This window comes from Pyrus communis, chromosome 6 (assembly GCF_963583255.1).
Source record: "Pyrus communis chromosome 6, drPyrComm1.1, whole genome shotgun sequence".
NCBI lineage: Eukaryota > Viridiplantae > Streptophyta > Magnoliopsida > Rosales > Rosaceae > Pyrus > Pyrus communis.
Window position 1 is genome coordinate 18,197,647 of NC_084808.1, and position 21,044 is coordinate 18,218,690.

The window sequence follows — 21,044 nt, forward strand, 5'->3', positions numbered from 1 at the left end:
CATAGTTTCTCAATTTTTCGATATATGATAATTATGATTTCACACTCTCAACAATTCTATGTAAGCCTCAGCCGACAGGGCCTGTATCAGAAGTGAGAGGTCATGTGGCTTGCTGGGCTGCCAGCATGGAAGGGACACAAAAGTTGAAAACTATATAAGAAAAAGAACCGAAAAGAATTCCTAAAAGAAATGGAAAATATGGTGTTTAGACTTTAAAGAGAGAACTCAAACATGGCATCGAAAATGAAAGGAATGCCTTCTGAAACAAATGCATGATCATGCATGTAGTTGTACTATCGAAACGTGACATTCTGAGGGAAGAGTCTGCAGAGTTGTTTTCGAACCCTAGCGAAAACTGTTTAATCAAACATGTTAAAGTGAGAAATGAATTGATAGTAGTATAATAGAGCTACTTTTAAGTTTACTGAAATTGTTGAGTTGTTTAACGTAAGATATTTATGAAATCATAAGAACAACAAGACATTAGGATCACAGATTTAATACACCAATAACAATTAACTTATTTGTAGAATACGGAAGACACAACTCTTACGGATGATAAATGAGTATTCTACTCTCACCAAACGGAAGTGTTTCAGCAAGGATAGGGTTTGCTCATAATGAAACGTGTGTATTGTGAAAGCAGGGACATCCTTAATATAGTGATTAGGGTTCCTTTAAAACCGCCTATTATAGTTAATAGAGAGAGACACCTAATCACTATTAAACCAAAAATGTTGTCTCACCAAGGTATGTACAGTATATCTTACTTAGGGTTCCAAATAACCAACTGAAGTATCTCGATTCCATGATTCTTGTCGATCAATATAAATCACTATGAGAATCAAACAAATTGAAGATCAAATTACATAGACTTTCAAGTTATTTGTTTTTCATAATAATTGACAACTCAAGATGAGTCTTACATGTAAAATTTCATGTTGAAAATGTAACACCTCTTGCACCACATTAATCCTCATTATTATGCCATGAAAGTCCGACCAAGAACCTATTAATTTGTTGCTAATTGATTTTAAATTAGATGCTTGATTACATCGCAAATGAAAAAGTTTAGTGAATAATGATGAGAGTAGGGTTTGGTGATTAAGCTTCAATCATACTACTCTAACGACTCTATAAAGCATCAATCACAAAACATCATGCAAAGTTCAGAGAGGAAAAGAGAAGTGCTTAATTATGTCATGATTAATTATGTATGATCATGATTAAAGAGAAAATTGAAAATCGATGCCTGCAATGATCTGCAATGATGCAGCTCCTTTGCCAACGGCCCTAATTGATTCCAATAATTTAAACAAGAACATATGTTTATACCCAAATGAATAGCTTTCCTTTATAGGTTGATTTGCAACCAACCAAATAGCTCACATGCTTGTAACTTCCACATCATCTGTTTTTTTTCCTTTCCATAATTCCAAGCATAAAACGATTCCAAGATGTTTTCTTCCAATTTGCAGATCCAGCAAGCTGCCAAGCTTTGTTGTCTGAATGTTGCACCTCAATCCGTGCCAAGATCTTTGTTTTCCCAATTGGGTTTATGCTCACCAACTAGGGTAACTTGGTTGAAGTACTTGTTTTTACTACAAATGTAACTCTCATTAGATCTGGCATACATTTATGTTGCCTTCAATCGAACTTTCATTTTTGGCAAGTATTTTAGCGGAATGGATTTCAACACACCATCTGTTTCCACATTTACACGTTATGCTTATATATTTCTGACCATTAGATCAAATAGAATAAAGAAAATCAACAAACAAGAACAAGCAGAGTATAAAAATGGAGAAAAAGGTGTGTAGAAATAATTTCCTTATTCTAAACTATTCCATACTACGGGGAGGAAAATTCGAACTTGGGTGCAAGTAAGGGGACAAATTGCCCTGATCAACTAACGTAACTCACATATCTTGACTTAATTCAAATTAAGCTAATGCCATACAACATTTTGGACAAATAATCAAATTGAAATCAAAATAAAACGATTTAATGAATTAGAGAAAAGCTCATCCTATATCCAACCTAAAAATCCCCCACACTTGTACAATTCAAAGGGGGTACAAACCTATACGCTTTGGTAAGCTTCCCCTTGACAGAGTAATTAGGGAACAAAAGTAAATAGCCTTTCCTTGCCTTGCCTTGCCTTAAAGCTTGCCATGTTTGACAAAGGGACTCATCAGCAGAAATTTATTGCCTTGTACAATAATTCTTGATAATTTTGGTTCTAAATCTCATCCATTTTTCGGTCTAAAAGCGCAGTCCGAAGATACTTGGGAAACCATCCTTTTGTTGTGATCAGCTTGTGACGATCTGTGGGATTTTGGGTTGTATGAAGCAAACCTTCCCTGTCTGTGCTTTCTTCTTGAATGTGTTGATTGGGGGATGAAAACTCCAGTTCCCTTGGTTTCTCTTCTGCAGGATTGCTCATACCGAAAGACAGGATGTGCAGGTGGATGGATTGCACAAGAGAAAGCCTGTAAATTCAAAGCACAATTAATCAGTCCTTTCATCTCCCAGATAGAACAAGTATAAAACGATATAAACGCGATCAAGAGCTCAAAAGTAAACAATCACACACAACGACACTAATATTTAACATGGTTACCGCACACTCTTTTTCTTCTTGTGCACATCGCTTGGCTTATTCATTCCAAATGTGAGGAATAAACAAAGAGTATGCAAAGAGGGAAAAGAGGTTGCGGAAATCACTTTGCATGAATATGAGCTACGTCCACAAGTTGCTAGGGTATCCAGTATAGAAGAAGAAGAAGGAGAAGAAGAAGAAGAAGAAGAAGATAAACGATTACAATCACCGCAAATGAAGTGTATACCTGAAGAGAAACTGAAGGGTAAGTTGCCATAGGGTCCTCCTCATCATCCATAATTAGAAGGGAGATTTGCTTAGTTAAGTCTGCAAAGAACAAGTCATCCTCTAGTTTCTCCATGGCAACTTCCATGCCTGCAGCTCAATCTAGAACTTGAGTTTTTCTGTGTGTTAAGCAAGACTGATCAGTGAAGGGTTTTAAAAGTCTCCAAATCTGAAGCTCTCTTGATAAAATCTAAAGGGAATAAGTAGGGATTTTAAATAGGGGAAAAGCAAAGGGGGGAGGGAAGGGGATGGCTTTGCGCAGCCATGTGGAGTGGTGGGGTCTACGGTGGCAGTTGGCCTATCTGTAATTTAAGTCCCACTGATCCCGCAAGAATCATGTTGTGTGTCATCATATTATCCAGTTGCCCTATAAGAGATGAGGAACAGCCGGCAACAACCCACACCCAGATATATCCCAATCCAAGATGGACGACTCAAAATCCCTAGCAAAACTTGCATACTTGGTTGTAAATGACTTCTCTGCCTCTCACATCCACTTCCCTAAAAAGACCTAGTTTATGGTTCAAGATTCACATACACGTCCACACAAAACAAACATGGTTCATTTACAGTGTTATTTTAAGGATGTAGGTAAATTAGGAGAAATTGTCATATCCACTCGTGTTGCTAGCAGCTTCTATTATATTAGTAAAGCGTTTAGCGGCCAACCTATGGAAGAGTTCGCCAACAATCAGAGCATAACTCTTTCTCATCTATTTCAGAATGCTGAATAAATCAAAACTATAAATAAGAAAACGCGTACATTTAATGATAATATACCATAAAATATAAACTAAGTTATCCATCAATTAGACATCATATATATAACGAATCTCTTGTATAAGCAAAAATAAGAAGGAAAAAATCAAAACCAAAATGATGTGTTGTTTTTTTTAAAATTAAAGGAGAATGATGTGTATGCATGAAAATCAATCACAAACAACAAGGGTGCATGTAGAACCATTTGGTTCACTATGGTTAACATGTTCTCGTTACTAATCCACTTGTGTTTATTGCAGCTTCACTCAACGGAGAAGCCTTACTATTCTATTAGTAAAGCACTAATACTCAACTAATGAAAACTTTCGCTGATAGCTAACAACATCACTCGTTATTGACGTTCTTACATTAACCGAATCCAATCCATAAGTTCGGAAACACATAAATTTAGTAATACTTAACTTGAAGAGTAAACATATCATCCATCCATGTTCAATTAGCCCTCATATGCATATCTTGTATAAGCCATAAAATGAAGAAAAAATCAAAACCAAAATGATGGGTTAGTTTTTATGAAAATGAAAGGAGCTAGTGTGATGTGCATGAAAATCCATCAACCAAGGGTGCAAATAGCACCAACTGGTTCACTAGGGTTACGTAACATGTGGGCCGGAATTCATGCCTAGAGAAATAGACTTGTTGGCAGATAAATTTGATCTTTTGTGTGTGCTTGTTTATTCCCACTTCTTCATTCATCTCCGCCCTTCTTCAAGGAACAAACTGTATCAGTCAGTCAATTGCAAGAGCATTAACTGAGTAAGATGCATTATTGTTCTTTTTCTTTCCACTTGCGTGTTTCATTGTACGGTGTTGCTTGGTCCACCTCCTTTTTCCACACGGTTTCATGGCTGGCGTTGGTTGAGCATTAGGGTTGCATGCAATATCATGACCCCTAAGACGACCATTGATTGAAGCATAACAAATAGTTATGAAAAGATCTTACCGTCGTGAATTTCGTGATACATCTCTTTGTGTTTACAATACTCATACGATCTAGAATATATTTTTTTTGTAGCAATCATCACGTGATATGTAGCAGATGATGAATTTGTAAACATAAAAAATGTACTTGGATGACGCATTAGATTTCTTAACCAAAAAAAATCATAGTTTCATGGTTGGCTTTGGTTGAGCTTTAGTAACATGTGGGCCGGAATTCATGCCTAGAGAAATAGACTTGTTGGCAGATAAATTTGATCTTTTGTGTGTGCTTGTTTATTCCCACTTCTTCATTCATCTCCCTCCCCCTTCAAGGAACAAACTGTATCGGTCAGTCAATTGCAAGAGCATTGACTGAGTAAGATGCAATATTGTCTCTTTTCTTTCCACTTGCATGTTTCATTGCATGGTCCACCTCCTTTTTACACACGGTTTCATGGCTGGCGTTGGTTGAGCATTAGTGCTGCATGGAATATCATGACCCCTAAGAAGACAATTGATTGAAGCATAACAAATAGTTATGAAAAGATCTTATTTTGTGATACATCTCTTTTCTTTTGTGTTTACAATACTCATACGATCTAAAACATATTTCTTTGTGTTTGTAGCAATTATCACGTGATATGTAGCAGATGATGAAATTATAAACATGAAAAATGCACTTGGATTACGCATTAGATTTCTTAACAAATATAAAAATTAAAAAAAAAAAAAAAAAAATCATAGTTTCATGGTTGGCTTTGGTTGAGCTTTAGAGTGACACAGTAGATTTTCTCAATAATACGATGGTGTTTAATTTGGTAATTTACTTCACATGTTATTTGATTATTATATTATATTAGTTGAACGAGGATTACTCAATATCCTCATTTCTCGGAGTAGAATGTTGGGTTGGATGTGGGATCCAACCTTGAAGCTGGTCATAGGCTCATAGGCCTCAAATTAATTGGGGATTTTGAACTATTTAATTTGGAAAGACAGCCTCATCCTCAAGCTCCCATGATCTTACTTTTGTTGTGGTTAACTTGACAGCTGCGCATTCATACTCTGACTTTTCAATGGCAATCAAGTTTCGGATATTTGGATCTTCTTGGCTGCGAATCAATCATAAATAATCTTCAAACTTGTCTTGCAATGGCATCCCTCGTATTTTGGAAAATTACACTAGTATCTTCTACCAGAGCATGTTTTGGAGTACTATCCTATGTTTCACAGAAAACCTTAAAAAGTGATTCCAGATCTTGAAGCACTTTATGAAGAAACAACTGGTACGTGATTACTCGATTTACACTAGTATTTTTTGATAAAATTTTCAACATGTTTGTAATAAAAGCACTCCAGCAAAAGCGCTTACAAGCAATGGAGCCCAAATAAATGAAGTTTTTCGGAAAAAGACCTGCTAGTGGAGGAAGACCTCCCAAGGATTTCTACTGAAGCGATTCCAAACGGACTAATTCAATCATTAGAACAGGAGGTAAAAAGAAGGCATTTTGTAGCACCGGACTAAATAAGACGTGAATCCATTGGCCATAACCGGAAAACCGTCATCTTTTTCATCAAAACAATTGTTCAGGGCAACTTGAAACTGTAAAATCTCATTGCTCTCATGGTCATAGTAAAAGATCAATTATCTTTCGAGATATTAATATTCCAAGACAAAATTTACAACTTAGAATGGTTTTCAACCTTGCCTCACCAATCCCGCCTTTTGCTTCAATCGTATTTGGGAGAGAATCTTCAAAAGCTCTGTCACTCCTCTGGTCTTTGATTAGGTCCAGTGAAAAACTCATGCCTCTCCTGCGGTATCCATATCTGTGATCCCATCAACTCCTTCGAAAATAACACGCAACTTTCTCAGACACGAAGTCTTTTTGTCATTCTTGGTGGTTGTACCGCTCGCATGTACAACATCCTTAGCAACTTTACCCATTAGCTCAAAAAGTGGTACGCTTAGGTTTGATCTGGTCATCTCTTCCAGTACAGGTGGCGCCTGCATGTACAGATTCTTCCCTCTGTGTGAGATGCTTGCTTTCGATAATAGCAATTTCGGGTGTTCTTCAAGTAGATCGATGAACTGTTGCCATAAGTTGAATTAGAGACTAGAATCCCTTTTTGTTTATTAAGTTACACGAACCTTTTAAAATAGAAGACAAAACAAGCGGAACTGACATCAAAAGCAACGCCAAGGAACATAAATATCACTACTCAGAAGGTTTTAAAGCGAAGATCAAAAGGATCATAACTAAAACATAGTATAGCATTTGCCTCCTAGACATGCAATAGCTTTCATCCGACGAGCAATAGATTCCGGTTATATCTTAGGAATATAACTAACATGCAGGACTTCGAAACTTAAACATGAATGTCACCGAAACTAAATTTTCTCCAAAGATATGTTCACAGAAACCAGATTCTAGCAAATCAAAGGAAATAGAAAATAACCTTTTGCAAAGTAATTGAGGTGTCCAGTTGAACAAGAACACCTGGTCCGCATTCAATACAGTCTTTGTCCCTGACGAATTCAGTCACTTTCGTGTGGAGACCTGCTGCACCATTATAACTACAAAGACTCCGAACACTAGGTAAATATTGAAATCTAACCTTTTGCTACAAGTTTGATTAGATGAAACATGTGGAGCCATTCACTTTAATTTTGAAAATAATGTTCAACAATGACCTAGCATCTAGAGCAAGCTAATTTGACAATGTAAGAAGATATTGGCACTTTTCACAACCTTAGCATTGCAATCTAACTTTTTAGAGATTTAAGTATAATGAAATGCAAACTTGGAGTAAATGCAATTAAGAGGATAGGGGGGATTCACTAATCCTAAACTATTTTGCGGGTGGTCATTCACTAATCCTATACATAGATTTGCAACCATACTGGTTATGACTTATGACATCTAGGACAAGATGATAAGTCGAGTAGTATAGAAGAGGAATGGAACGCACGTTAAATAGTTTGATAGTGTTTTGCTGCATCCAGATGCAATCTTCAATGTCTCTAGTGCACATGCAGCTGATATAATTGCATTTGTGGAAGCAATAGCTGGTATGATGTTCTTCACAACACCCTGTAAACAACATAATCTGCTTATTAATTAACACCCAAGCCAAACTATGCAGTTAAGTGGCATAAAATCTTAAAAGGAAAATAATCTTAGGAGAAACAGACATCTTTAAGTACATATGCACCTGAGTAAGAGAATATGTGACTCCTGGAATACCGAAAAGCTCAGCTCTCTTGGTAGCCTATTGGATATTGAACAACAAAATCTAAGTTAAAATGAACATCAGTATAAACAAAATGTAAATCACTCCATAACTGTACTTCACTGACCTCATCATAGACCCACTTCATATGCTCTGGATCATCTGGATCAAAAGCCTTTCCGCTATGTACCTATTTGTAGAATGCATTTTGAGTTGCCATTCCATCAATTCTCTCATGCAACAGTTATAAAGTGTAATGAAAAGTAAAGGGGAAAGAACATTGAAATTTTGGGCAATGTATCACCTCATCCCATTTGATTAAATGAGCATATTCAATACAATGAGCAGCAGTTCTAGGGGTTTCTGCAAGGGTGCATAGAGGGAACTTCACTTGAGGGGGAAAAAGCCAGATGGTGCACTCAAAGCATGGAGTGACCCCTGGCATAATGACCCTAGCATGTCCTTGAAAACCTTCAGTCCCTCCATCCACCATAGGCTTGATGGTTTCTTCTTGTGGGCTATCATCAGAATTATACTCTTCCAAAAGAATAACAAATAAAATGCGAAGGGCCACGTTAGCTCAAATATAGTAAAGTAAAAGCAATTCATCATTTCAAGAATGACGTATAAAGGGTAGCAAGGGATAAGGCCAGCCACGACATAAGGACTTTACCAGGGACCAAAAAAAAAATAGCCCCAAAATACAGTTATACATATATCCGACACTAGAGACAAAAGTTCAAACCAAAAACTAGACCAATTTTGATACCTTGAAGTTGCAAATGCATATCATAAGGAAGGTAGTGGAGTCAGTTTCTCAAATTTGACACCTTAGACTCTACACCTTAAAGTTGCAAAACGGGACCAGTTTTGGATAGCAAGTTTAATAACCAAAATCTATCCTCTGCAGGATTTTCTGGGACTATTTTATTCAAATCTGTTCTTTCTGTTCTCGTACGAAAATAAACTCTGTAATTATCAATAACTAGAGCAACAAGGAAGGTCAATAATCAGCACCACACAAAGAACAAATGCAAGTATAATTACAGGAACACCTGAAGTCGTATAATACTTTTAATGAATTACACAAACGTAGTAGAGAGACAAAATATGAGAAAAATGGATAGGTTGAAGTACCAACCAAGAAAACTACAAGCAACAGAATTTATGTAGCTCCGAGCCTCAATGGAATCAAGACCAAGGACGATAATACTGAAATCACTATAAAATTCAAGCTCCTTGTCCTCAATCCGGCAAAAATGTGGAACGATATTTACACCACTAACTCTCTCCATGACACGTTTTGCAGCCACCTCAGCCTTTGGCTTGCCTACATCTTCAAGTCTACAACAATAATTTCATGAGGAAAGCACTGTAACAAGAAATTGACATGCCAACTCTTTTTCTTCCCTTGTTTTTCAAATCGATAATGCACATAATAGATAGGAAACCCCAGTATTCATTAGTATAACGCAGTAGGAACGGATATCAAAATAGACGATTCGGAAGCAGATAGAATCCTAATATTGAGATATTAGACATTCAGTAACATACACAAACATGAATGATTCAGTGATAAGTTTACTATTAAGATTTGAAAGTCGGGTTTCTCCGAAAACTTCAGCCTAAGATCACTTACCAGAACTAAAGTATTGATAGATTATACAAGTTTTCGACACTCTATAGCGAGTGAAAGACCGCGATAACGGGGCAATAAAAAAGCATATTCAACAAACTCTCCGATTCAAAAAAATACCCATAACAAATTAAAGCAAAAGGCACCAAAAAAATTTCAAATAACCTGAAGAGGAACTGGCGATTGAGATTGGAAACCTCGATACGATCCATGTCTATGACTTCGAGCTCCCGAAAGCCAGACAAAGCCAAGTCCTTGAGCAGCTCGCAGCCCAGCCCACCAGCCCCGACCACCAAAACTCTGGCGTACTCTTTGAGGTCATCTCGCAGCTGCAACAAAAGCAAAAGTAAGAAACCGACGAAATCGTACAATCGATCGAAAGAGAAGAATGGTAGAGAGAGAGAGAGAGAGAGAGAGAGAGAGAGAGGGAAAAGGGGGAAAAAGGTTTACTCCGGGGCCGGGTTCGAAGGTGGGTCCGACGAGATTTCCGGCGCGGAGGAGTAGCTTGTCGAGGTCCCTGGATCGGCTGTCTTCGGCGGTAGACGGTGGTGCCATTTTCTGGTCGCTGTTTGCTGATGAGACGAGAAGGCCCGACGTACAGAAGGCGAGAATCTTTCTACTTTCACTGAGCGAAACGGAGTGGTTTTAGAACCCGGGAGAATAGCACATAGGAATCCCTATTTAAATTTTATTATTTATTTTAAAAATCAGTATTTTTGTTGTAGTTTTTTTTTTTTTCATTTTTTTTAGTACATCAATTTGGTATCGAATTCATCATCCACGAAATTCGAACTTAAACATCTCACTTTTAAATGAAAAGGAATATCACCAGATCGTATTATTTTTGTTGTACTTATTTCTGTGATCTAGGAATATTTTTCGTAACTCATTGTCAATAGCTTTACATTATGGGTCTAACTACGTATTTATATACAATGTGTAGTGAAAAATGAACAAAGATTTAGAACCCCTAATTCAAATTGAAACCCGAACCTCTAATATAAAAAAGTAGTGAAAAACGATCAAAGGTTGAAACTGGGGAGTTCAAACACACGCAAAAGTAGAAGAGAGTAAGAAAACAGTAATGAGCATTGCTGATGATTCTCAATGGATGAGTTGAAATTGAATTAAGACAGTGTCTAACGTTACGATATATTCAAAAAGCTATTTAATTACATATTTCCAAAGGATTACAGTGCCTGTTTAATAATTAAAAGTAAAAAGAAAAAACCAAACTATAAGTTTAAACTTTCATAATTTGATTCAATTAACCCTTGGAAACCTATAAATTTACACTATCCTCCAAAGGTATGCTGTTCTGGTGTTCCTCCATAAAGCATAAATTATCGCACTATTAACATAAGAATCTGAGGCCTGCCATCAACCTGAAACTCGAAATCCTGACAAAATTGATGATATCTGCCCGTTTCTTTGATCTTTTCCCTTCTCCCCTCGGAATCATTGCTGTGCGCATCAAAGCGTTTCTTCCATATAACATATAAACAGGAGACTTGGTTCAATCATACCTGTGCCCTATAAGTTGAGGAGTTATATGTGCCCATCACCTGCTGCTTTAGGAATAGCGCGTAGAGTAGTTCGTTCCATGTATCAGGCACTCCAGGCAGACACCAGTGGCTGCAATCTTGGCGATGGAGAGGTGCAGGGCCAAGTTTAGGACCCTGAAAGTACAAAGACAAATGTCCATCTTTTCTCCGTGCAGTCATTTGAGTTACATTTAGTATATCAATCTTTGTCGTCTGTGATGTGTTTGAGTGAGCTGATAGCACAACATTGGCTACCCTGAATTGATCCCATGATTGAGGAGGCACCACTGAGGAACCTAGCTCAGGCAGTGTCTCCGAGTGGCAGTTTCCCCCGGTCTTCCAATCCCCACCTCTGCATTATTCAAGCATAGCACTTCAGCTTTTCATAAAAGATTTGCATATAGTATCTTACTTCACCAGAAAAGATAAAAAAAGAGATGGATTCATGATTTTGGCGATTGTGAAAATGTACAAATGACAGTATCAATTGTCTAAGACATCTAGAATATGCTGAACCGTTGATAGGATATGCGTTCAATAAAGAAAACCAATCATTTCAAGTAACAAAACGAACCTGAAATGCACAGGAGCGTATGTTCGAAAGAAAACTTGAGTCTTGCTTGAATTTACTTGAGTGTCTATCCAGTGCACCACAGTCTCCATGGACTTGTGATACGCATCTTCTACGCTCATTTCCATCTTTACTTGCTCCCCTTCCTGGAAGTAACAACCCCTGAACAAAACATACTGAAACTTTTAATCCTTCCACTTCGAGGAGAATCAGAATGAAAGAAGAAATATTGTGTATAAAACTATAAAACTTAAAACAATCCCTAAAGTCCAAGGTTCATTGCATCCCCACATATAACAAGTCCTAAAGTCCAAGTCCATCATTTTTGTGATATAACTTACAATACTCCAAACAGTCCAGACAGCCATCAGTACAAGTCCTAACACCAATTGCATCAACTTTCGACCAAAACTTGAGGTTCATGTGATGCAATCGTTCAGTATTAAACATTTTTTCAGGTACCATTTACTTTCTTTTAATTAAAACCAAATCTAGAAAGCGAAAAACAAAGAGAACAGTTGGGGTGGATCGGAAGAGTTACCTCCTTAAGACCCTTCATTGAAAATTCCACTAAGGTCGCATACATTGCAGTAAAGGGTTCATGCGAATGCAAACGAGTGAATGTTGTGAAGTAGTCAAATAGGATTGAGATTAAAGATTTACCCTCTTACAGTCTTCTCATAATTCCACCAGTGCCCTGTGTTGAAGACCAGCACATCTGCATCTCTCCACTTTGCGGAATTCCAATCCATTTGATCCACCTTCAGAGTTGTTCTGACATTTCTTAAAGCTCCAGAAGGAGGACGGCTCTGCAGTACAAGAAATGGAGACCGGTAGTACTCCATGGTACAGTTATAATCCTTGAATTTGAACACCAAGAACCCTTTGTGCTTAGTAATTGGGTTCCCATTCACTTCATAGATCGAATCCTCATTAGAAACTGCGGAAGAGAGCATGCAGAGGAGAGATTCCCACTGGTTTCTTCCAATTGAATCGCCAGCAAACACTAACCGCTTGTTACGCAGTTTTTCCAACATCAACTTGGCATCAAATCTGTTCGTTATCCCCACAGGAAAAATAATTTTGAGTGTAAAAAATAAAATCACATAAACAACTCTAAAATGTCACCATAAAGCATACACAGAGTTACACAAGGAAGGACAAAATTAAAAAAAAAAAAAAAAATTATAGTCCACATCTAAATAGGAACGACACTAAAATTCAAACTTGCCGTATTTATCAACGGAACGCTCACAGGAAGCCTGAGATGAAACCAAAAAAGTTAAATCACCGTCAAGGTGACATTTTATTTTACCTAACCCTGAAAATTACTCCAAATTACGTCGTTGGATTCAAGTTGTTTGGTTGCTGAGAAAATTCAGGAAAACAATCAAACTCTTATCCCTGCAAATTATAGCTGAGACAGTATATAGAGCAAGTCAACTTAAACTATTCAATTCCACAGGTAATTATAAATTATATTCACATCATTTCTCATAATAAAAAGGGAAATCAATGTGACTAAGAAGAAATGACATATTTCAACTTTGATGATTTCTTTTATTTTCCCTCTCTTTCTCAGCAACCAAACATTCCGAAACCGCAATCGAAAATTACCAAAAACTGAAAAGATTGAAGTACCTGGGCAAGTTGCAGTGCCTGGGCTGCCATCTCCACTTGGTGTAGAACAAATCAGGGCGGCCATTTTCGGAGCACCTAAACCCTCCATCCACAAACCGGCAATCTTTGGACTGATACAGCGGATACGCCTCGTCCCACACCCAATCCCCTTCAAACACGTCACACCCACCACCCTCTTCTCCCAGAAACTCAACCCTCCGGTCCCTGCCCCACCCGTTATTGCTCTGCAGCCACATGAACCGCGCCGATTGGCCCGGGAACCGAAACTCTTTGACAACAGCTCTGTAATCCAAGTAAAAGAAGCACAAAATCACAGTAACACTGGCAAAGAAGAATCCCAGAACGCCCAGGGACGGCTCCAACGGCTTCAAACGCTTCAACTTCTTGAAAGCTTCGAAGAATGGCATGGTTTCTGGGCCTGGCTGGGACGGGTCCTTAGACATTGGAGCTCGGAATCGTATTCTGGGATGTGGGTTTTGCAGTGATCAAGTTTTTAGAGAGAGATAGAGAGGGGGGAGAGAGAGAGAGAGAGAGAGAGAGAGCAGAGATGTGTAGGGTGGAAGCAAAACATATGCATAAATGGGATTGGAAAATATGTCCTGTCTGGGATTATGCTTTGATGAGTTGGTTTATTTGGTAGGTCAGTGATATTTGCTAGTAATGAATGATGCAGAGCTTAAAAAACAAGGGAGATGGGTTGTTAAGGAAGCAAGGAAGCATTCATGGAGGAGGTTATATATACATATATACTTACTTTGCCTTTTCTCTTCTTACTTTTTGGGAGGGGGAGAGAGAGAGAGTTGATTAGTGATTAGAGTTAATTAATTAATTATAATACTGTTTGTGGGTATAATTACATAGAGATATACTTCTGTTTTATGAGGATTGATTTTCCAAATGGGCCAAAAACAAAATCCAAAGACTTCAAGTCAGCACTCAGCAGAGAGAGAGAGAGAGAGAGAGAGAGAGAGAGAGAGAGAGAGAGAGAGAGAGAGATGGGGCTTAAGGTCTTTTAGAGTGAGAAAGGGAGGAGAGAGAAGAGACGGACCAGCAGAGAATGGACAGGAGTTGTGGCGTTAGTGGGGAGGGAGAGGGGAAGAGAGCGAGAGAGAGAGGGTAACGGATACAGGGCGGTTGCCGTGTTTTTTTATTGCTAGAACGTGACGTATTGGAGAGAAGAGGAAAGGAGGGAGACGAAACGTTTTGGGGGATGTTGTGCACGCGGAGGAGGTGGAGCGTGGGTGAGTTGATCGTATGATAATCCCTAATTTTGCCAATTACCACCGTCTTCATTCTTTTTCTCTAAAAAATAAAAAATAAAACAAACTACTTGTTCTTCTCCAATTTCTCCTTATTTTGAAAAATTAATTGTTTTTCTTTTTTTTTTTGAACAACAATAATTGTTTTTTTTTTCCTTTTACAATATGAGAACAATTGGTGGCAAGCGGTTATCTTGATTCTTTCCGAACCTGAAAAGGCTATAAAAAATTTCACTATATTCATGACCACAATACTTACTAGCTCGGAGCATTTAATTTTTCTCACATTGAAGCGATATTATATCTAACTAATCCAAATTGGGTGGACATAAATGTGAAGTTGGGTGCCGTATGGGTGGGTGTGGGGAATTCCCCACTTGTACTTCTCTGTGTTTGGATTTTGAGGAATCAGGCCCATCTCTGTTGACTAGGTTTTCTTTTTCGTACTACAAAAACTTATTGACACCGTCGAGTTTTATTTAAATTACATATTAATGAAATTTTTTTTGTCAATCAAAAGAAAGTGAAAAGATATATATATTTTCTTTTATTACAACAAAAAAGTTAGGGATAATAACATAATTTCACAAAATAAAATTTTGTTGTTTTTTGTTTAAGCCTGTAGGTGATTCTATAATCTCTAATTTAAAAAAAAATAAAAAAATAAACCTCTTTCTCTCTCCCCACTCTCACGTTCTGTCTCTATCCTCCTCTCTCATTCAATTTTAAAAACAAAAATGAAAAATTTTACACACATTTTATATGTGGGCATATACTAGTTTTCATAAAAATGATTGAGACTCCACCAAAATGTTATAAAATCACTCTACGAATTGACAAAAGACTACTAATTGACAGTAAACAGTTCAACCAAAAAAAATTTGTTGTAAACAAAAATATTTATACTTACATCTTACATTTCATAAAAGAATCTAAAATCGAAAAAGCACAAGCAGAGGCGGACGCCACTAAGCCTCTCAACAGCACAGAGAATTAGCTGACCCTCCGAACTTCGATAGATATTTATGGGTTACTTAGATGCTGCCACTTTGAAAGTTGGAGTTGGCCTTCACACAAGCACTCTAACTGTGTGATAAAATGCCTCAAAGAAGAGTTGCTCTTATTATTATTCTTTTAAATATTACCTGGTCAAAACAACATTGTGGACAATTATAACGTGTATTGTTATTTGTCTATATGTTATGAATGATGGAACTGTGGTTTAATTTTTAAAGTTATCATATGTCTAAAAACTGTTTATAAACTTTTACATGTGATTCTCCGAATAATTTTTCTTGGGTCCGTCGCTGAAGACAAGTGACCCTAATGAAAGGAGAACCTCTAAATTTTGTTGGGGTCATGATAATAAGGTGTACAAATGCAACATACTCTTGGAATATCAAACAGGGCCTTAATCAAAAGAGATGTTTACTTTGTGCGATGCTTAGCTCAATCATCAAGACAATTAGCATATATTCTAAAGATAAGATTGGACTAATTTAATCAACTTTCGTGCTTGAGCTTGTGATTTCCATGCCTTTTTTTTTTTCTTACCATCACGTAAGAATTTAAAATCAGTAGGTGTGTCATTATCATTTGCTAGGATTTTTATCTTAATCTAGTTACCATATGGTAGTCAGGTGAATCCTCGTCTTACTGCTAGCAAGCATGATGTGTTCAATTTCTGTGGTTTGGTGGCTTGTAAAATCATAACGTACCCGCCATCTCCATCCATGTTTAAATAATTTTTTCAAAGATGAAAATCTAACTCGATGACACATATTTGAATGACAACGCTTTCCATTTATTCAGCACTTTGATCTATTTTTTGGGATTTGGATCCCATCCGAATCTAAATTGTGGGAATCCTAAGGATCCTCACATCCTAACCGTTTATCGTACATCATACGGTCAGAAATCATTTTAAATTTTTTATTTAAGATTAAACACAAATAATACCTAACAAAAAACAGACCCCATAATGTACGATCAACACACAAAACACAAAGCATGCTTTGTGGTTACATCAGAGAAAACCAAACCTGGATCTATCGTAATCCTGATTTATTATCTCAACCTCCTTCGTTATTTGGGCTAACCCAAGGGTTTTGGATACAACTTATTGGATTCTACTTCAATCTTCAAACGTGGTGTTGCGTGTCAACCCAAAATTCAAAAAGTCTCTAATGCACATCTACAATAAAATTATTTTATGATTAGGTATCAAACATAAATATATATTAAGTCAAACGTGAAACCTCCTCAAACCAAATAGAAACAACTCATACTTGACCTGAAGGTACGTTGTAATGGCCAACATAATTGAACTAATCAACTTGTAAAGAGCAGAATAATGAACTTACAACCTTCATGATGAGCTCTAAAAAGTGAAAAAGTCAAGCATGTGTTCTTGTTACATGGACCTTTCAAAGAGGGAGATGCTAGCAATAGATGATTTCAAATTAGTTAGATTTTTTGTAGAGATGCTGTGTGACATCTCACATCGTCTAGAGGAGTGATCCTTATATGTATATTCTCATCCCTACCTAGCACGAGGCCTTTTGAGAGCTCACTGGCTTCGATTTCCATGGAAACTCTGAAGTTAAGTGAGAAGGGGGTTAGAGCAATCCCATGATAGGTGACCCACTGGGAAGTTGCTCGTGAGTTCCCATAAACAAAACCGTGAGAACAAAACCGTGAGGGAATGGTAAGCTCAAAGCAGACAATATCGTGTTACGATGGTAGAGCAGGTCCGGGAAGTGATCTCCCGGGTGGGGATGTGACATGTTGAATTAGAAAAATAGATGGTTCTTATCTTGTACGGTATTGCAGGATGAAAATGAGAAATAATAAGGTAGAATGAATCTAAATGAGAAGTCTAAAAAAGTTGTAAAATGAGAAAATCAAAATCAAAAAGTTGTTAGCATTTCCGTTGTCATAATATATAATAATTTTTCTATGATTTGTGAAATTTACTAACACAAATAGAAGGTCAATGCAAAAGTACTTTCTAGCTGCCATCTCCGATCCCTTTTTCTAATTGCCTTCTTCTAGCAAATTGAAACATTCAAAAAGATGGAACCAATAAAATAACAAGAGTTACACGTGAACCTGGTTTTGCAGTTCTCACCATTCTTTTTTGTATTAATAAAACACCATTCATGCATATTCATGGGATTAATCCGGAGGAGGAGGAGGATGGTCAAATTACATGATGCCACCTGTCTCACCTGGGACAGAAAACCTTAAACAGCATAACGTACACGCCATCTCCCATCCATTATTTCTCAAATATAACAATCTGACTCCATCGTTATGCTTATCATTGATCAGCACTTATATTTAGAGTAATGTTAGTAAGAGTAAATTTATATACTAAATTTTGTAAATTAAATGATATGAAAGTTGATGATTTGATTATTACTTATGCGTTGATAAACGTGCTCATTCATATTAGTGACACGTAATTTAGTTTGTAAATTTAGCCTACAAATTTAATCTCTTTAACGTTAACCTTAGATTGATCATAATCCCAATCCATTATCACAGCCTCCCTCGTTGCTTGAGGTAATTTGAGAGATTTTTTTTCAAATACTGGGTTCCTCCACTTATTTTATGACACATACATGTCATAAAAGTAGAGAGAATGATATATTTATCCGTGTTCCTCCACTTATTTTATGACACATGAAGTACCCGCTTAAATACTGGCTCCTAGAAAAATTACCGGCACTTGGAAAAAGAAAATTACCGGCACTCTGAAAAAAATATAGCGGCACGTTGAAAATTTCTCGGCTAATTGGGCTTTGGCATTAAGATGGAAAGGGAGAGGCTTCGCTAACAAACGCATTTTCTTTCTTTTGATTTCTACAACAATGCATGAGATTCAAATTCCACTTACCCACAACCCTCCTTGATTTAAAGAAAATAATCCATACAAAACTCTCCAAAAATTTGGTGTTCATCGACACCTAGATTCGATCAATTCTGCAGAAGGTTCTTCTCTGACTTACATGCTATCCTGGAGCCCTCTTACAAATACCATTCCCTTCCCTTATTCTGCAACTATGTCAATTACCTCACTTAAACATCTAGCCTTCACTTGCATGAATCATTTCGCGGAGTCTTGGTTTCTTCTGGCCAAAGAAATCGATCATACACTGTTGTTTGCAGTAATACGGATGGCTCAAGAGTAACGCACATACTACGTGACAAAGAACTTGAACCGCTGCCATCCTTCGCCTACCACATCCTCTGTCCAGTTTTTTTTCCTCATGATCTGCCCCAACACATTTGCCACTAAACAGTCTGCCAGTAGAATACAACTGCACAAGAACAGCCAAAAACTGCGTGTGAGGATCCAATTAACATACATCATAATTTCATTTAAGACCACACTGCAATCTGGACATTTGTTAGCTTCAACACAAAGGTTTAAACTTTTTTTGTGATTGTGTGTGCACTTGTGTTTTCATCTTTTAGTAACCAGACTGAGGTGGGAGACTGCCGGTTCAGCTACAATTACAAGCAGAAAGTTTACTATCAGCACTTGAAATTTAAGACTTCAAAAACTACAGATTATTGGGATAGCAGTAGCAGTGACAGATTCCTATCCCAGTGATGAGAATACAGTGCCATTAACATCGACATTTCTAAATCAATGATATAATTCATACAGACCTACTACCATTCCCAACGATATGACACAAGAGGTGAGGTCAGAGATGGCACATTCGACACAATAAACCCTAATGAAATGAGCATTACTTTTTTTCACTCTACACTGAATTCCAATTCCATGCTGTTGTAATGTGTATATCTTGATCTTAGCCAAAAAGCTAAGAAAGGTACGTTGTAATGTATCTATCATAAAGAAGTTTCATTGTCACACAATGGAGCTATATCTTCATCAACCTGAATTTTACTTGAAATCAGCCGATAAACAAGTTTTTCAAGAAGCCATTTGGAACCAAAAACTCATTGTTAACAACAGAACCGAAAAATAATGCGGTTAAGCCTCATAGCTCTAATTTCATCCATGATTACAAAGCAAAAAAAAGACATGAACTCACAACAAGTAATAGACATGAACTAGAAATAATATTCCATTCCCTCATTTCTTCTGCAACTTCATTAAGTGCTTCCCTTCAACATTAAGCCCTCTTCTGACCAAAGAAATCATACACTGACACCTTCATGCCGTTTACATATATGAATGGCTCAAGAATAGGGCACAAAGTAGATGACAAAGAATTCGAAACACTGTCATTCTTTGCCTACCAAAAATGCCATCCAGTTCTTTTTCGGTTTTTCCTCATGATCTGCCCCAACGCGTTTACCATTAAAACATTAGTGTAATACAACTAAATATATAACGACTCTAATAGTCTCTTTAAATAATATGTTTGTAAAACATCATTAGAATTTAGAACAACCAAACACTGCATGTGCCCAGTTTGACATGCATCACAACTTTGGTTTAAGAAAACAATGCAATCATGTACATTTGTTAGCTTCAACCCAAAGGTTAAACATTTTTGTAACTATGATTTTGGATATTATGATAACCGGATTGAGATGGGAGTTCAGCTACAATTACAAGGGAGTATGGACATTAATCCGGCGAGAGAGACTCTTATCATGCAAAATATATATATACACAACTATAAACCACACTTTTTAAATTGAAGAGTTGTAAGAAACTACAGAGTATTGGGGTAGCAAATGCAGTTGTTATCCTAGTGAAGAAAATATTACAGTGCCGTAAACATTGACATTTCTAAATCAATGATATTATTCATATACGTTACTAGAGAACCATGAGAATGCAACTTTACATAAACCCAAATGAAACGAGCATTGTTTTTTTCCTTCACTCTAAAAAAGAATGTTTGTGCCATGTCTTCATCAACCTCGAGTTTACTTGAAATTCAGGCGATAAGCAAGTTTTTCAGAAGCCATATGGAACTCGAAACTCGTTGTTAACAACACAACCAAAAACTAAAGCGGTTAAGCCTCCAAATGCATAGCTCTAATTTCAACCATCCTCACAAAGCAAAAAAAGACATGAACTCACAATAAGTAGATGGGTGATTATCAACTGAAAAAAAAACCACCGAACCAATTGCAAAGCACATCCCTTTATAGCTAAGAATTCTTTCTTGTCACAATGTTTTATTAATTTTGGGGAAGAAACATGAATCCAATCCATCATCAGCAGTAGTAATTCCATGAAATCAAGTTCAATTCCATACCTTTCGGAAGCACGACTGGACACAGCAATTCCATCATTCAGCAAAGAAACCTAGTTGCGCAGCGCAGTACAACTTCCGAATCCAATAAAAAAAAAGCAACAGAAACAGAATAAAGAAAAAGCAAGCAAGGGTTGTGGGGTTTAGGGTAATCAGTAATCGGTGTTTATTTATTTAGAAGTGGCGGGTGGAGCTGCTGGAGTCGGGTTGTTGTTGTTCTTGTTGTTCGGCGGGGGCGAAGGAGGAGGAGGACGCCGGATCAAAGTCGTCAACGGCAGATTGAGCTCTTTCGAGAAAGGGCCGGAAGCCAAGCTGCAGCG

At 37.2% G+C, this 21,044-nt stretch overlaps 3 protein-coding genes and 1 long non-coding RNA gene across 4 annotated transcripts; all 4 read right to left on the reverse strand.

Moving 5' to 3' along the window:
* Positions 1-1,027: 1,027 nt before the first annotated feature.
* On the reverse strand, positions 1,028-3,504 carry LOC137736151 (uncharacterized). Its single transcript, XM_068475477.1, has 2 exons — positions 2,761-3,504; positions 1,028-2,580 (listed from the first exon to the last, which is right to left on the reverse strand). Exons 1-2 carry the CDS (start codon positions 2,973-2,975, stop codon positions 2,250-2,252), a joined length of 546 nt encoding a protein of 181 aa, XP_068331578.1. The 5' UTR covers positions 2,976-3,504; the 3' UTR covers positions 1,028-2,249.
* Positions 3,505-6,110: 2,606 nt separating this feature from the next.
* On the reverse strand, positions 6,111-10,124 carry LOC137737014 (NEDD8-activating enzyme E1 catalytic subunit-like). The gene is made up of 9 exons (XM_068476356.1): positions 9,909-10,124; positions 9,624-9,787; positions 8,964-9,166; positions 8,127-8,359; positions 7,950-8,012; positions 7,805-7,861; positions 7,562-7,683; positions 7,049-7,166; positions 6,111-6,680 (listed from the first exon to the last, which is right to left on the reverse strand). Exons 1-9 carry the CDS (start codon positions 10,011-10,013, stop codon positions 6,393-6,395), a joined length of 1,353 nt encoding a protein of 450 aa, XP_068332457.1. The 5' UTR covers positions 10,014-10,124; the 3' UTR covers positions 6,111-6,392.
* Positions 10,125-10,529: 405 nt separating this feature from the next.
* LOC137737121 (protein trichome birefringence-like 10) lies at positions 10,530-14,171 on the reverse strand. Its single transcript, XM_068476504.1, has 4 exons — positions 13,215-14,171; positions 12,237-12,626; positions 11,577-11,735; positions 10,530-11,354 (listed from the first exon to the last, which is right to left on the reverse strand). Exons 1-4 carry the CDS (start codon positions 13,655-13,657, stop codon positions 10,979-10,981), a joined length of 1,368 nt encoding a protein of 455 aa, XP_068332605.1. The 5' UTR covers positions 13,658-14,171; the 3' UTR covers positions 10,530-10,978.
* Positions 14,172-18,418: 4,247 nt separating this feature from the next.
* LOC137737824 (uncharacterized) lies at positions 18,419-20,880 on the reverse strand. The gene is made up of 2 exons (XR_011068842.1): positions 20,728-20,880; positions 18,419-18,798 (listed from the first exon to the last, which is right to left on the reverse strand). It is a non-coding gene; the product is annotated as an uncharacterized lncRNA (long non-coding RNA).
* Positions 20,881-21,044: the final 164 nt, after the last annotated feature.

What these genes read in the sequence shown, in the direction of transcription:
- LOC137736151 (XM_068475477.1), bottom strand. Translation starts at nt 2,975, where the DNA reads ATGGAAGTTGCCATGGAGAAACTAGAGGATGACTTGTTCTTTGCAGAC. An exon ending in CTTCTATACTGGATACCCTA is followed by an intron (nt 2,581 to 2,760) that starts GCAACTTGTGGA and finishes GTGATTGTTTAC; the next exon opens with TTTTGAGCTCTTGATCGCGT.
- LOC137737014 (XM_068476356.1), bottom strand. Translation starts at nt 10,013, where the DNA reads ATGGCACCACCGTCTACCGCCGAAGACAGCCGATCCAGGGACCTCGAC. An exon ending in AATCGCCAGTTCCTCTTCAG is followed by an intron (nt 9,167 to 9,623) that starts GTTATTTGAAAT and finishes TTATTGTTGTAG; the next exon opens with ACTTGAAGATGTAGGCAAGC. An exon ending in TGAAGTGGGTCTATGATGAG is followed by an intron (nt 7,862 to 7,949) that starts GTCAGTGAAGTA and finishes AATATCCAATAG; the next exon opens with GCTACCAAGAGAGCTGAGCT.
- LOC137737121 (XM_068476504.1), bottom strand. Translation starts at nt 13,657, where the DNA reads ATGTCTAAGGACCCGTCCCAGCCAGGCCCAGAAACCATGCCATTCTTC. An exon ending in AGGCACTGCAACTTGCCCAG is followed by an intron (nt 12,627 to 13,214) that starts GTACTTCAATCT and finishes GATAACGAACAG; the next exon opens with ATTTGATGCCAAGTTGATGT. An exon ending in TACGCTCCTGTGCATTTCAG is followed by an intron (nt 11,355 to 11,576) that starts GTTCGTTTTGTT and finishes TGAATAATGCAG; the next exon opens with AGGTGGGGATTGGAAGACCG.